This window comes from Canis lupus, chromosome 22 (genome assembly GCF_011100685.1).
Source record: "Canis lupus familiaris isolate Mischka breed German Shepherd chromosome 22, alternate assembly UU_Cfam_GSD_1.0, whole genome shotgun sequence".
Taxonomy (NCBI): domain Eukaryota; kingdom Metazoa; phylum Chordata; class Mammalia; order Carnivora; family Canidae; genus Canis; species Canis lupus.
Genome location: NC_049243.1, coordinates 2,533,940 through 2,547,799, shown reverse-complemented (window position 1 = coordinate 2,547,799; position 13,860 = coordinate 2,533,940). Strand labels below are relative to the sequence as shown.

At 35.3% G+C, this 13,860-nt stretch overlaps 1 protein-coding gene across 5 annotated transcripts in view; it reads left to right on the top strand.

The window, feature by feature from the left end:
• FNDC3A (fibronectin type III domain containing 3A) overlaps positions 1 to 13,860 on the top strand; it is a 176,047-nt gene that overhangs the window by 119,502 nt on the left and 42,685 nt on the right. For all 5 annotated transcript variants that reach the window (XM_038569476.1, XM_038569478.1, XM_038569474.1 and 2 more), the window contains one exon: positions 7,143 to 7,300. In XM_038569476.1, coding sequence (XP_038425404.1) covers positions 7,143 to 7,300 — 158 coding nt within the window. The remainder of the gene's footprint in view (positions 1 to 7,142; positions 7,301 to 13,860) is intronic.

The window sequence follows — 13,860 nt, the reverse complement described above, 5'->3', positions numbered from 1 at the left end:
TAGCCATTTAAAAATACGATTTTAGGGATCCCTGGGTGGCGCAGCAGTTTAGCGCCTGCCTTTGGCCCAGGGCGCGATCCTGGAGACGCGGGATCGAATCCCACATCGGGCTCCCGGTGCATGGAGCCTGCTTCTCCCTCTGCCTGTGTCTCTGCCTCTCACTCTCTCTCTCTGTATGACTATCATAAATAAATAAAAATCTAAAAAAAAATACGATTTTAAAGGCTAAAAACATGCAAAGATGCTTTTGTAGGGAAAAGTACTAGTGATCAAACTATTTGGACACCATGATTACAGTCTTGTAAAGGAAGGACTTCAGGGGCAGCCTGGGTGGCTCAGCGGTTTAGCGCCACCTTCAGCCCAGGGCGTGATCCTGGAGACCTGGGATCGAGTCCCATGTCGGGTTCCCAGGATGGAGCCTCCTGTCTCTGCCCCCCCCCCCCATGAATAAATAAATAAAATCTTTCTTTTTTTTTTAAACGAAGGACTTTAGAAAAAAGGAAACTAGAAGGAAAAACCAAAATGTCACAGTTGTACAGATTAGTAATTTTCTTTTTCTGTTTTTTGTAAAAGCTATATCTTCACTCCATTTTAAAAGTAAGCTAATAGATCTGCCAGTGATTAAGATTGAATTTTTATTTTATTATATGTGAAATCTTTTATGGTAAAATATGAATATAGTAACTAGAAATAAATTCCTTTTTCCCACTCCTCTGATTTAGCCACACCTAACAGTTTGGGTTTCTGATTTCACTTCATTTTTATGTGCTCATCCACCAAAATATATTCTTTTCTATTGTCTTTTTATGAAAAAAAGGATCATGCTGTACCCTGTTGTTCTATGGCACATTTTTTTCACTGTGCTATGCCTTACCAATCTGTGTTATTACATTATTCTTTTAAGAACTAGATTTTCAGTCAGTCAAAATATTGGCATGATAACCAATCACAAATACTTATTGAGACCTTACTATCAATAATAAAAGGAAATGTAAAAAGAGCCTTTACAGAAATAAAGGTAATGTGATGCATTACTGAGGCGAGGGGAATTAAATACAGCAATCAGGAAAACCTTCTCTGAGCTGAAGAGTTAGAAAGGTTACAAGAGTTAGAAGGGATGGGAGAGGGAAAGCAGGAATAATATGGGCAAGTTTACCAGATGGAAAGAACCATTCTCATTGGAGTGTAGTGAAATGGAGGAAAGAGAAGTATAAGTAGTGGTGGAAGTAGACTACAGGGCTTTCTCAGCCAGGATAAGGCCATTTATTAAACATTGATAAAAATATTTCTTGATTTACAAAACAAAAACTTCTATCTCTTCTTTGTAAAAAAAAAAAAAAAAAAAAATCCATGGCAATATAACTTTGTGCTAAGTTACCAAAAAAATATTTAATTTTATTTTTGTAGGGAAACAGATTAGAAAAATTGTTGTTACTCTCTTCACCCCCTCTCCACAAAAGCTTACCTTTTAATTTTACCAAACCATTTTAGGATGTTTGAGTAAGCCACTTATCTAATAAACTATAGTCCTACTTTTTCTGACAACTCTAAATAATAGATTTGGATGCTCTGGTTTTCTTTCATTCTAATTTAGGTTCTCTGAAAAAATTGAGCTTATTCATGTAAAGTAAGGTAAACATACACAGATTTCATAATAGCTAACACAAGTTTACTAATGTCAAACTCTGTTTAAAGTACTTTGAAAACAAAAGAAAAAAAAAGTACTTTGAAAACATACGCTTTATATAATTCCTAGAACAACCTTCTTTGTATTCTTTTTCCTAGTTTACAAATAAGGAAACTGAAGTGAGAGGAAGTTTAATAAGAAATTCAGTCAATATGTATATCCATATGTATATCGCTAAATTAATTAAAAAGGAATTTGCATGTCTTAATAGAATCAGTATATGAATGAAATAATAGCTAATAGTAGCAGCATTTACTTGGTACCGTATATAATAAAAGTATAATTTTTCAGGCCATCAATCTTGAAACAGTTCTTTTAAAGAAGTTTTGCCCAATATTATGAGGAAGATGTAATTTTGTAAAAGAAGTCCTGTATCTTAGAAAGAAAGTAATGCTGATGGTTTGGTTTGGTTTGGTTTTTGTTTCTTTTTATAGCTTAGGTAACGATAGCCGTTTTACTAAATTACTTGTGAGCTGCGAAGTATAGGTCGGGTGTGGGTGTGTGTGTAGCTGTTTTTGCATACTCTGGTTCATTTAGAGCGCCAAACTAAATGTATTCACTTACTCCATAAATATTTGACCACTAATAAAATGCTACAAGCTGTGCTAAAAGCTGGAGATGGAATGAAAAGCAAAGGACAGGCATGGCCCTTGCCCTCAGAACTTAGGTTAGTAGATTAAATCATGCAATAAATATAAAATTATATCTGTGGAGTACCAGAACAGAGATATAGTTCTGTAAGAATATATAATAGAGGGACTAGGCCTTGACAGGGGTGTCAAAAGAAGTATCACTAAGGAAAGATGATGAACTGAAATTTAAAGAAAAAGTACCCACCACTGTGAACTGTGGGTGGGGGTGGGAGTTAGTGTGGGGACAGTATTGCAGAATAACCAATATTTGAAATACAATACCATTTTACTTTATTTTATGGAAAAAGAAATAGATTCAGAAAGGTTGGGTGACTTGTCCAGTCAGGAAAGAATTCTTGAGTCGTCTTGGTGCAAAAAAGGTAGTTTTATTAAAGCACAGGGACAGGACCCCTTGGCAGAAAGAGCTACACTGGGATTCTGAAGAGTGACTGGTTATATACTCTCAAGTTGGGAGAGAGTTAGGGATAGTGTGAGTCTCTAAGGAATTAGACATTGTTCAGATTGCACTCATTCTCCTTGGCCTCCCTGCAGTATTTGACACCGTTGATCACTTACTATCTCAAAACCATTACCGTTGTCTTTCAAGACATGACTCTCTTCCTCTCTCCTCACTCCTCTTACTGGTCCTTTATGTTTTTCTTTTCCCCCTAAACTGTGATTCTCATGGGAGTGAAATTACTAGAGAGCTTTTCAGAATACGTACTCATACATATAACTTGGACAACCAGCTTATAAGGCATAAGCTTAGGAAAAGAAATTACTCATTCTTGTAAAAATTATCCATTTCTTTTCTATCAAATTATATTCCATCCCAAGTCCTTTAAATTTTTATTTAAAATCCACTTCTCATGAAGTTTTCCACACCAACTCAGTGTAATTACTCCTTTTTTGTGCCTTAACATTTATGTGCAAGTAATAAAATACCTTTTTAATAGACTGAGTTGGGACCAATACTTTATCTGTAAAAGCAAATTATCTAGAAAAGTTGAACTTAGTGTGTCTTAATTTTTTTAACTATTTTTTCTAAATTCAGCATACTATCCTGGAAGTCCATTTAGTTAAATGTTTATAGATTAGTTAAAAATTTAGTAAATATTCTACCATTGTTATTTCTTAGTTTTGACAAAAATGCATTATTATGTAAGATGTTAACAATAGAGAAAGCTGGGCAACAAGTATACAAGCACTCTGTATACTTGTCATCCCAACTTTTCTGTAATTTTAGATTTATTCCAAAATAAAAACCTTTTTAAAAATACTATATTTGATTAGTTATGGTAAATAGATCATCTCACTCAACCACTCCCTTTTATAAGTGTGACCTGGGATCCTAAATGTTTGAAAGTTCAGTATCACCAATCAAATTAGCGACAGGTCTTTTGCCTTCCTACTTAGGGTCATCTCTACCACCTATAACTCTTCATGATGTAGTCAGTCCCCACGAAGCCTGATAAAGTAAGCTTCAAAAAGTGGATGCCAGTTAATGCTATTGACTGACCTGCCTTCAGAGTATTTTTCACTTAACTACTCTCACAGTTTACCACAGGATCATCTCATAAAATCAAGACATTCTGAAGATGGTACATATATGTACGTTAACACTGTTTAAGAGAAAAAAAACTTGCACAGTTACAAATTAATAGCAGATGGACTTAGGTTAAAACAAGGAACCATCTTTAAGCCCATTATAGTACTAAGACTTTTTTAAGGTAGTATGACAGTAGGTAGAATATATTTCTGTGGTTTGACAGCAGAATATATACACTAATAGCCTTCTAAATTTATTCAGGCTTTGAGAACTTTGAAAATGGGAAAATGTTAGGCTTGTGGAGAAACCGTTTATTCTGCCAAATTCAAAACAGGGGTGGTCTTCATCCTAGTGGTTAGTGGTTTTATCTTAGATTTAGAAACACTACTATAGGGGCACCTGGGTGGCTCAGTTGGTTAAGCGGCTGCCTTCGGCTCAGATCATGATCCCAAGGTCCTGAGATGGAACCCCATGTCGGGCTCCCTGGTTGGTGGGGAGCCTGCTTCTCCCTCTACCTCCGCTGCTCCACTGGCTTGTGCAAGATAGGACAGTCATTAAATATAGATAATTTTAAAGCAAGCCTTTACATTAGAGTCTGGCTGTGATCTGATAACCTTTGTTACCAATCTTTAGTTTAGTCTCTAGACTTTTTTTCCCTCTTTATTACACTTTTATTATAAAAGAGTACATACAATAAATTATTCCAGTAATCCAAAATGTACAAAACCTTCTGTTTTTTTCTTACAATTCTCCCTGCATCCCACCACATATATGTACAGAATCCCCAGAGGTAAGGATTAGTACATTTGTATGGTATATTTTCAGGTATTTTTGTGCGTTTTTAAATTTTTTTAAAACACCTGAGATCATAGCATATATACTACCTTGTAGCTTTCCTTTTTTGCCCTGTTACATAGCATTAGTATATTAAGGACATGTTTTAGATGTCAGCACATACATAACTACCTCATTGTTTTTTGAACACCTGCATAGTAGCATGTTAAAAGACTGTACCAGTATTTCCAATTTCCTGCCATTAGTAATGGTGCTGCAATAAATATTCTTAACTATATGTATTTACGTACTTTTTTGTAACTTTGTAGGATATTTTCCTGAAAAAAGTTCCTAGGAATTGAATTATTGAACTACAAAGTAAGCACATAGTAAATGTTTATGAACGTTCCCAAGTAGCTCTACACAGGGATCATACCCATACATATTCTTAAATACATTTAAGAGAGTGCCCCTATCTCCAAACCCTTAATACAATGGATATTACTAGCTTTTAATCTTCCCAATGTGTTAGTTGAAAGTTGATACCTTGTTTTAGTTCACATTTATTTAATAATGAAAGCAATTACACAAAAATAAACTCAAAATGGATAAAAGATCTAAATTTGAGACCTGAAAACATAAAACTCCTAGAAGAAAACATGGGCAGCAGTTCCTTTGACATAGGCTGTAGAACATTTTTCTACATATGTCTCCTTAGGCAAGGGAAATAAAAGCAAAATTAAACTATTGGGACTACATCAATATGAGATACCATTTTACATCTGTCAGAATGGCTAAAATTAAAAAGACAGGAAATAACAAGCATTGACAAGGGTGTGGAGAAAAGGGAACCTCTGTACACTTTGGTGGGAATGCAAATTGGTGCAGCCACTGTGCCAAACAATATGGAGGTTTCTCAAAAAATCAAAAACAGAACTACCATATGATCCAGTAATTCCATTACTGGGTATTTACTGAAAGAAAGCTAAATCACGAATTCAAAAAGATACATGCACTCCTTTGTTATAGCATTATTTATAATAGCTAAGATACGGAAACAGCCCAAGTATCCATCCACAGATGAATGAATAAAGATGTGGTACATATACCATATACACAACAGAATATTACTCAGCCAGAGGAAAAAAGAATGAAATGTCACCATTTGCAACAACATGAATAGACCTAGAGGGTATAATGCTAAGTGAAATAAGTCAGAGAAAGAGAGATATCATGATCTCATTCGTATGTAGAGTTTAGAAACAAAACCAATGAGCAAAGAAGAAAACCAAAAATCCGACTCTTAAATACAGAGAACAAACTGGTGGTTGCCAGAGGTGAAATTAGTGTGGGGATAGATAGATAGATAGATAGATAGATAGATAGATAGATAGATAGATAGATAGATAAAGGGGATTAAGAATACACCTATGGGGGGAAAAAAAAAAGAATACACCTATGGGGGCAGCTGGGTGGCTCTTGACTTGAGCATGGAGCCTGCTTAAGATTCTCTCCCTCTCCTTCTGCCGCTCTCCCTTCCCCTTTTCCCCTCTCCTCCTCTCTTCTTCCTTCCCTCTCCTTCTCTAAAAACAAAATAAAACAAAAAGAATACACTTATCATGGTGAGCACTGAGAAGTATATAGAATTTTTGAATCATGGTGTTGTACACCTGAAAGTAATGTAATACTGTATGTTAAGTATACTTCAACCTATTTCTCCAAACCTTTACCTTAACACAATGAAGATAATACTAGCTTTTTATTTTATTTTATTTTTTTTAATACTAGCTTTTTAATCTTCCAATCTGTTAGATGAAAAGTGGTACTTTGGGCAACCCAGGTGGCTCAGTGGTTTAGTGCCGCTGTTGGCTCAGGGCGTGATCCTGGAGATCCAGGATCAAATCGGGCTCCCTGCATGGAGCCTGCTTCTCCCTCTGTGTCTCTGCCTCTCTCTCTCTCTCTCTCTCTCTCTCTCTGTCTCTCATGAATAAATAAAAAAAATTCCCAACTTAAAAAAAAGAAAGAAAAGTGGTATTTTGTTTTAGTTTACATTTATTTAATTATAAATGCATTTACACATCATTTCTTACATTTTCCTTTTATGTTTATATTTCTTTGGTCAGTCCATGTCCTTTGCTCATTTTTCTCCTTTTTATCTTCTTATTATAAGACACTTTCTAAATTGAGGAAATGAACCTTTTTAAATAAAAGTGGACTTTTTTTTTTCCATTCTTTTTACCTGTATATGGTGTTGACACTAATAGTTGTGAATGGCCTATAATGGCTTTTAGATTTAAAGACCTTTAGTATTGAACTCATCTGCCCTTTCACAACAAATTACATCTCATCTACAAATGGACCGGTTTCTATTTGTGAGCCATCTTATATAGGTAGATAACAGATATATTTTATGTAATCTTGAAATCTCATTGGATTTTCACTGTTCATTACGCACATTTACATTTGTTTCAAAGAGCTTTTAAATACTGTGTTTTTGCAGGCCTCAGATATCCAGTCAAGGACAGTAGTGCTTACCTGGTCACCTCCTTCCAGCTTCATTAATGGCGAAACAGATGAGACTACTGTACCAGAGCTCTATAGTTATGAAATTCTGGTCTCAAGTACTGGAAAAGATGGGAAATATAGAAGTGTTTATGTGTAAGTATTTGTTTTTCCCTCCCCCGCCATTTTGTAAGTCAGTGGATTATAATATAAAAGTGTTTATGTGTAAGTATTTGTTTATCCCTCCCCCGCCATTTTGTAAGTCAGTGGATTAAAGAGTTTAATGCAAATTTTGTTGTTTTTCCCTCTAAATGCTTTTATTTTGAATCTATATAAATTGACAGGTGATATTGATTTCAATGTATGTAGTACAAATGCCAGCTGGTACATATCTGTCTACACTACTTTGGAATAATTGCTTTCATTGGCCACATTCAACTTTAGTATTTTTCAGTAGGCTTTCTGTAGATGTTTCCACTCTTCACGTATTCCGAAGACATAACTTGTCATATATAGAAGCCCAGAACAGAAATAGAGAACTGTTCGATTATGAACTCGTGAAAAGTGGTAATGCTCCTCTAAGGAGTTGGATTTAATTCTTTAATGTCAAGCTATTGCCCTATTGTAAAATGAATTTAGTACCAACATTACCCATTTGTATGTTGGTATGTTAATAATCATATTTTTAAGAATCTATCATAGTTCTCTTTCCTTGGTTCAAGTGTCATTATACACCAAAAACCTTACAAAGAGTCAGTGGCTAAAACTGTGACATTTATGACTGACAGTTGTAAAATAATTTTTGTCCTTATTAACATAGAAGTTGCTTATTCTAATGAAAAAGTAAAGTTGGTTATTAATAATTTAAATATTGGGAAGATTGTAAAGAAAGTGGTTAGTCATTTGAATGATCATAATTTACATAGAACACTGGACACATCAGCCTTCTTGGTATCTTTAAAAAAAAAAAAGCTAATATAAGGAAGAAAGGAAAGTGAAACTACTGCAGTATCTGTTATCTAGTCCTCATGTTTATTCTATTCGTATTTCTTAAAAGAGACAAAGCTACCTGGGAGATAAATAGGAAGATAAAGGACCATCAACATAAAGTTTCTTTTTGTGTTAATGACTAGAAGATATGGCTGCTTGCTAAGTAGAAGCATTTATCTCCATTTGCAGCCCTATCAGAGAGCACAAGAGGAACATTAGTCATCTTCTTTACACCAATTAAGGTCTTTCTCTGAGGATGCTACTTGCACCTGCCCAATTCATTAAAATGTACTTTCCTCAGTGGATTGTATTTTCCTTATCATATTTCCTGGTTTTGATTTGAGAAATGGGGTGGGAGGAAGGGAGGTCCATAACGTGAGAGGAGAGAAACTTGGCTGAAGAAAATTTGGCAGAGAATAGTGATTTTTTTAAAAAATAAATAGAAAATAGGCTGGGTTTTTTGGCCACATATATTAGTAAAAGTTGTGTCAAATGACTATTTTAAGAAAATGTATTCTGTTATATTTGAAAATGTGAAAATGTAACAGTGGCCATGAGTGAAATGCTTCACTTCAGATTATTCACTTTTTTTAATGATCTGCTCATTCAACTGTAGTATTTTAAATAAGATTCCATGTTATACTCTAATAAAAGGCAGAAATAGCACATTCCTTGTAAAAAAAAATAGGTGGTTTTGATTTTGACAGTACATAGGGTTTATTCGTTTTAATTGTGCAAAATGAATTTTTAAATAATTGAAACTATTTTTTTCTTTAATAAGCTAAATGTCTTCCCTGTCTACGCTAAAAAAAAAAAAAAAAGAAGAAGAAGATTGGTTGATCTGCTTAGGATACCTTTTGTTTTTTGTTTTTATCTTATTTATTTAGTGATTCATCACTTATATACAACACCGAGTGCTGATCATAATAAGTGCCTTTAATACCTGTCACCCATTTAGCCCATACCCCCATCAACCCTCATTTTGTTCTCTGTCCTTAAGAGTCTCTTATGGTTTGCTTCCCTCTCTTTTTTTTCCTTCCCATGTGTTCGTTTTGTTTCTTAAATTCTATATATGAGTGAAATCATATGGTATTTGTCTTTCTCTGACTGACTTATTTCACTTAGCATAATATACTCTAGCTCCATCCACATTGTTGCAAGTGGCAAGATTTCATTCTTTTTGATGGCTGTGTGTGTGTGTGTGTGTGTGTGTGTGTACATACAGCACATCTTCTTTATCCATTCATCAGTTAATGGATATTTGGACTGTTTCCATAGTTTGGCTATTGTTGATAATGGTGCTGTAAACATCAGAGTGCATGTACCCGCTTCAGATCTGTATTTTTGTACCCTTTGAGTAAATAGCGGTGTGATTGATGGATCATAGAGTAGTTTTATTTTTAGCTTTTTGAGGAACCTCCATACTGTTTTCCAGAGTGGCTGCATCAGTTTGCATTCCCATCAGCAGTGTGAGAGGGTTCCCCTTTCTCTGCACCCTCGCCAACATCTTTTGTTCCTTGTGTTGTTAATTTTAGCCATTCTAACAGGTGTGAGGTGGTACCTCATTGTGGTTTTAATTTTTCTGTTCCCTGATTATGAGTGATGTTGAGCATGTTTTCATGTGTCTCTTAGCCATCTGGATGTCTTTAGAAAAATGCCTACTCACATCTTCTACCTATTTTTTAACTGGATTATTTGCTTTTGGAATGTTGATTTTGGTAAGTTCTTTATAGATTTTGGATACTAACCCTTTATCAGATAATGCATTTGCAAATATCTTTTCCCATTCCATAGGTTGCCTTTTCATCTTATTGACTGTTTCCTTCACTGTGCAGAAGCTTTTTATCTTGATGAAGTCCCAGTAATTCATGTTTGCTTTTGTTTCCCTTGCCTTCAGCAACGTTTCTAGTAAGAAATTGCTATGGCTTAAGTCAAAGAGGTTGCTGCCTGTGTTCCTCTCTAGGATTTTGATGTTTTCCTATCTGACATTTAGGTCTTTCATCCATTTTGAATTCAATTTTGTGTATAGTATAAAATGTGGTTTAGTTTCATTCTTACACATGTGGCTGTCGAGTTTTCCCAACACCACTGAGATTTTTCCCATTGAATATTCTTTCCTGCTTGTCCAAGATTAGTTGAGCATATAGTCGTGAGTCTATTTCTGGGTTTTCTCCTCTATTCCATAGATCTGCGTGTCTGTTGATTTTTCTGCCAGTACCATACTGTCTCAATGACTACAGCTTTGTAGTAAAGCTTGAAGTCCAGATTCCTGGTGCCTCCAGCTTTGGTTTTCTTTTTCAACATTCCTTTGGCTATTTGTGGTCTTTTGTGGTTCCATACAAATTTTAGGGTTGGTTGTTCTAGCTCTGTGACAGATGCTGGAGTTACTTTGATAGGAATTACATTAAATGTGTAGATTGTTTTAGGTCGTATAGACATTTTAACAATGTTTGTTCCTCAATCTATGAACATGGAATTGTTTTGCCATTTCTTTGTGTCCTCTTCAATTTCTTTCATAAGTGTTCTATATTGTCAGAGTATAGGTCTTTTACCTCTTTGGTTAGGTTTATTCCTAGGTGTCTTATGGGTTTTGGTGCAATTGTAAATGGGATGAATTCCTTGATTTCTTTTTCTGCTGCTTCATTATTGGTGAATAGAAATGCAATAGATTTCTCTATTTTGGTTTTATATCCTGTAACTTTGTTGGATTCATATTCAGTTGTTCAATGGAGTGTTTGGGATTCCTACAGAGTATCACGTTGTATGCAAATAGTGAAAGGACTTCTTCCTTGCCAATTTAGATGCCTTTTATTTCTTTCTGTTGATTGACTTCCAATAGTGTGTTAAATAGTACTGGTGAGCATGGACATCCTTGTGTTGTTCCTGACTAGAGGAAAAGCTCTGTTTTTCCCCATTGAGGTTGATATTAGCTATGGGTCTTTTGTATTTGGCCTTTATGATGTTGACGTTATGTTCCATGTATACCTACTTTGTTGAGAATTTTTATCAAGAATGGATGTTGCATTTTGTCAGATGCTTTTTCTGCATCTGTTAAGATAATCGTGTGGTTCTTCTCCTTTCTTTTATTAATGTGGTGTGTCACATTGATTGGTCTGTGAATGTTGAACCACCCCTGCAGCCCTAGGAATAAATAAATAAATCCCACTTGATTGTGGTGAATAACTCTTTTAATATGCTGTTGGATTTGATTTGATAGTATTTTGTTGAGAATTTTTATATCCATGTTCATCAGGAATACTGGTCTATAATTCTTTTTAGTGGGGTCTTTGGTTTTGGAATCAGGTAATACAGGCACCATAGAATGAGTTTGGAAGTTTTCCTTCCATTTCTGTTTTTTGGTACAGTTTGTGAGAAGAATAGGTATCAGCTCTTCTTTAAATGTCTGATAGAGGGGATCCCTGGGTGGCTTAGTGGTTTAGTGCCTGCCTTTGGCCCAGGGTGTGATCCTGGAGACCCGGGATCGAGTCCCGCATTGGGCTTCATGCATGGAGCCTGCTTCTCCCTCTGCCTTTGTCTCTGCCTCTCTCTGTGTGTGTCTCTCATGAATAAACAAATAAAATGTTATAAATAAATAAATAAATAAATAAATAAATAAATAAATAAATAAATAAATATCTGATAGGATCCCCTCGTAGCCATCTGGCCCTGGGCTTTTGTTTGTTGGGAGAGTTTTGATTACAGATTCAGTTTCCTTGATGGTTCTGGCTCAGTTCAAATTTTCTATTTCTTTTTCTTTCAGTTTTGGTAGTTTGTATGTTTCTAGGAATTTGTCCCTTTCTTCAGTTGCTCAGTTTGATGGCATAGAATTTTTCATAATCTCTTATAATTGTTTGTATTTCTGTGTTATTGGTTGTGATCTATTTCATTTGTGATTTTTTTTTGAGGTCCTTTCTCCTTTTTGATAAATCTGGCCTAGTGATTTAGCTATTTCATTAATTATTTCAAAGAACCAGCTCTTGTTTCACTAATCTGTTCTACTGGGTTTTTTTGTTTCTATATAATTTATTTCTGCTCTAATTTTCATTATTTTCCTTCTTCTGTCAGCTTAGGCTTTATTTGCTCTTCCTTTCCTAGCTCTTTTAGGTATAAAGTTAGGTTGTGTATCTGAGACTTTCCTTACTTTTTTTTTTTTTTTTTAAAGATTTTATTTATTTATTCATGAGAGACACAGAGAGAGAGGCAGAGACACAGGCAGAGCGAGAAGCAGGCTCCATGCAGGGAGCCCGATGCGGGAATCAATCCCGGGACTCCAGAATCAGGCCCTGGGCCGAAGGCAGGAGCTCAACCGCTGAGCCACCCAGGGATCCCCTTTCCTTGCTTTTTGGGATAGGCCTGTATTTCAAGGACCTCTTAGGTCCACTTAGGACCGCCTTTGCTGCATCCTAAAGGTTTTGGACTGTCTTGTTTTCATTTTCATTTCATTTCATTATATTTTTATTTTTTTTCTTTAATTTCCTGGTTAACCCATTCACTCTTTGATAGAATGTTCTTTAACCTCCATGTGTTCATCATGGTCTTTCCAAATTTTTTCTTGTGATTGACTTCAAGTTTCATAGCATTGTGGTCTAAAAATACACACAGTATGATCCCAATCTTTTTGCACTGGTTTGAGGCCTAATTTGTGACCTAGTATGTGATCTTTTCTGGAAACTGTTCCATGTCCACTTGAATGTGTATTCTGCTGTTGTAGGATGAAATACTCTGAATATCAATCTGTTAAGTCCATCTGGTCCAGTGTGTCATTCAAAACCATTGTTTCCTTGTTAATCTTCTGCTTAGATATTCTGTCCATGGCTGTAAGTGGAGTGTTAAAGTCCCCTACTATTGTATTATCAATGGATTTCTTTTAAGTGTTACTGATTTATATAATTGGGTGCTCCCAAGTTGAGGGCATAAATAATTACAATGTTAGATCTTCTTCATGGACAGACTCCTTAATTGTGATATAATCCCTTTCTTCATCTCTTATTACAGTCTTTGGTTTAAAATCTAGTTTGTCTGAGGGGAGGTGGGTGGGGGAATGGGGTAACTGGGTGATGGGCACTAAGGAGGGCACTAGATAGGATTACCACTGGGTGTTATTCTATATGTTGGTAAATTGAATTTAAATTTTAAAAAATAAAATAAAATCTAGTTTGTCTGACATAAGTAGGGCTACTTCAACTTTCTTTTGATGTCCATTAGCATGATAGATGGCTCTCTATCCCCTCACTTTCAATCTGCAGATATCTTTAGGTCTAAAGTGAATGTCTTATAGGCAGCACATAAATAGGTCTTACTTTTTTATCCTTTCTGATACCTTTTGTCTTTTGATTGGAGCATTTAGTCTGTTTACATTCAGAGTGATTATTGATAGGAATTTAGTGCCATTGTGTTACCTGTAAAGTTGGTGTTTACAGTGATATATTCTCTGTTCCTTCCTAGTCTTTGTTGCTTTTGGTCTTTTTTTTTCCTCATTCAAAGAGTTCCCTTTAATATCTCTTGCAAGGCTGGTTTAGTGGACACAAACTCCTTTAGTTTGTTTGGGAAACTGTTTATCTCTCCTTCTATTGTGAATGAGAGGCTTGCTGGATAAAGTGTTCTTGGCTACATATTTTTCCCATTCAGCATGTTGAATATATCTTGCCATTCTGTTCTGGCTTGCCAAGTTGCTGTGGACAGGTCTGTTGCAAACCTGATCTGTCTTCCCTTGTAGGTTAAGGACT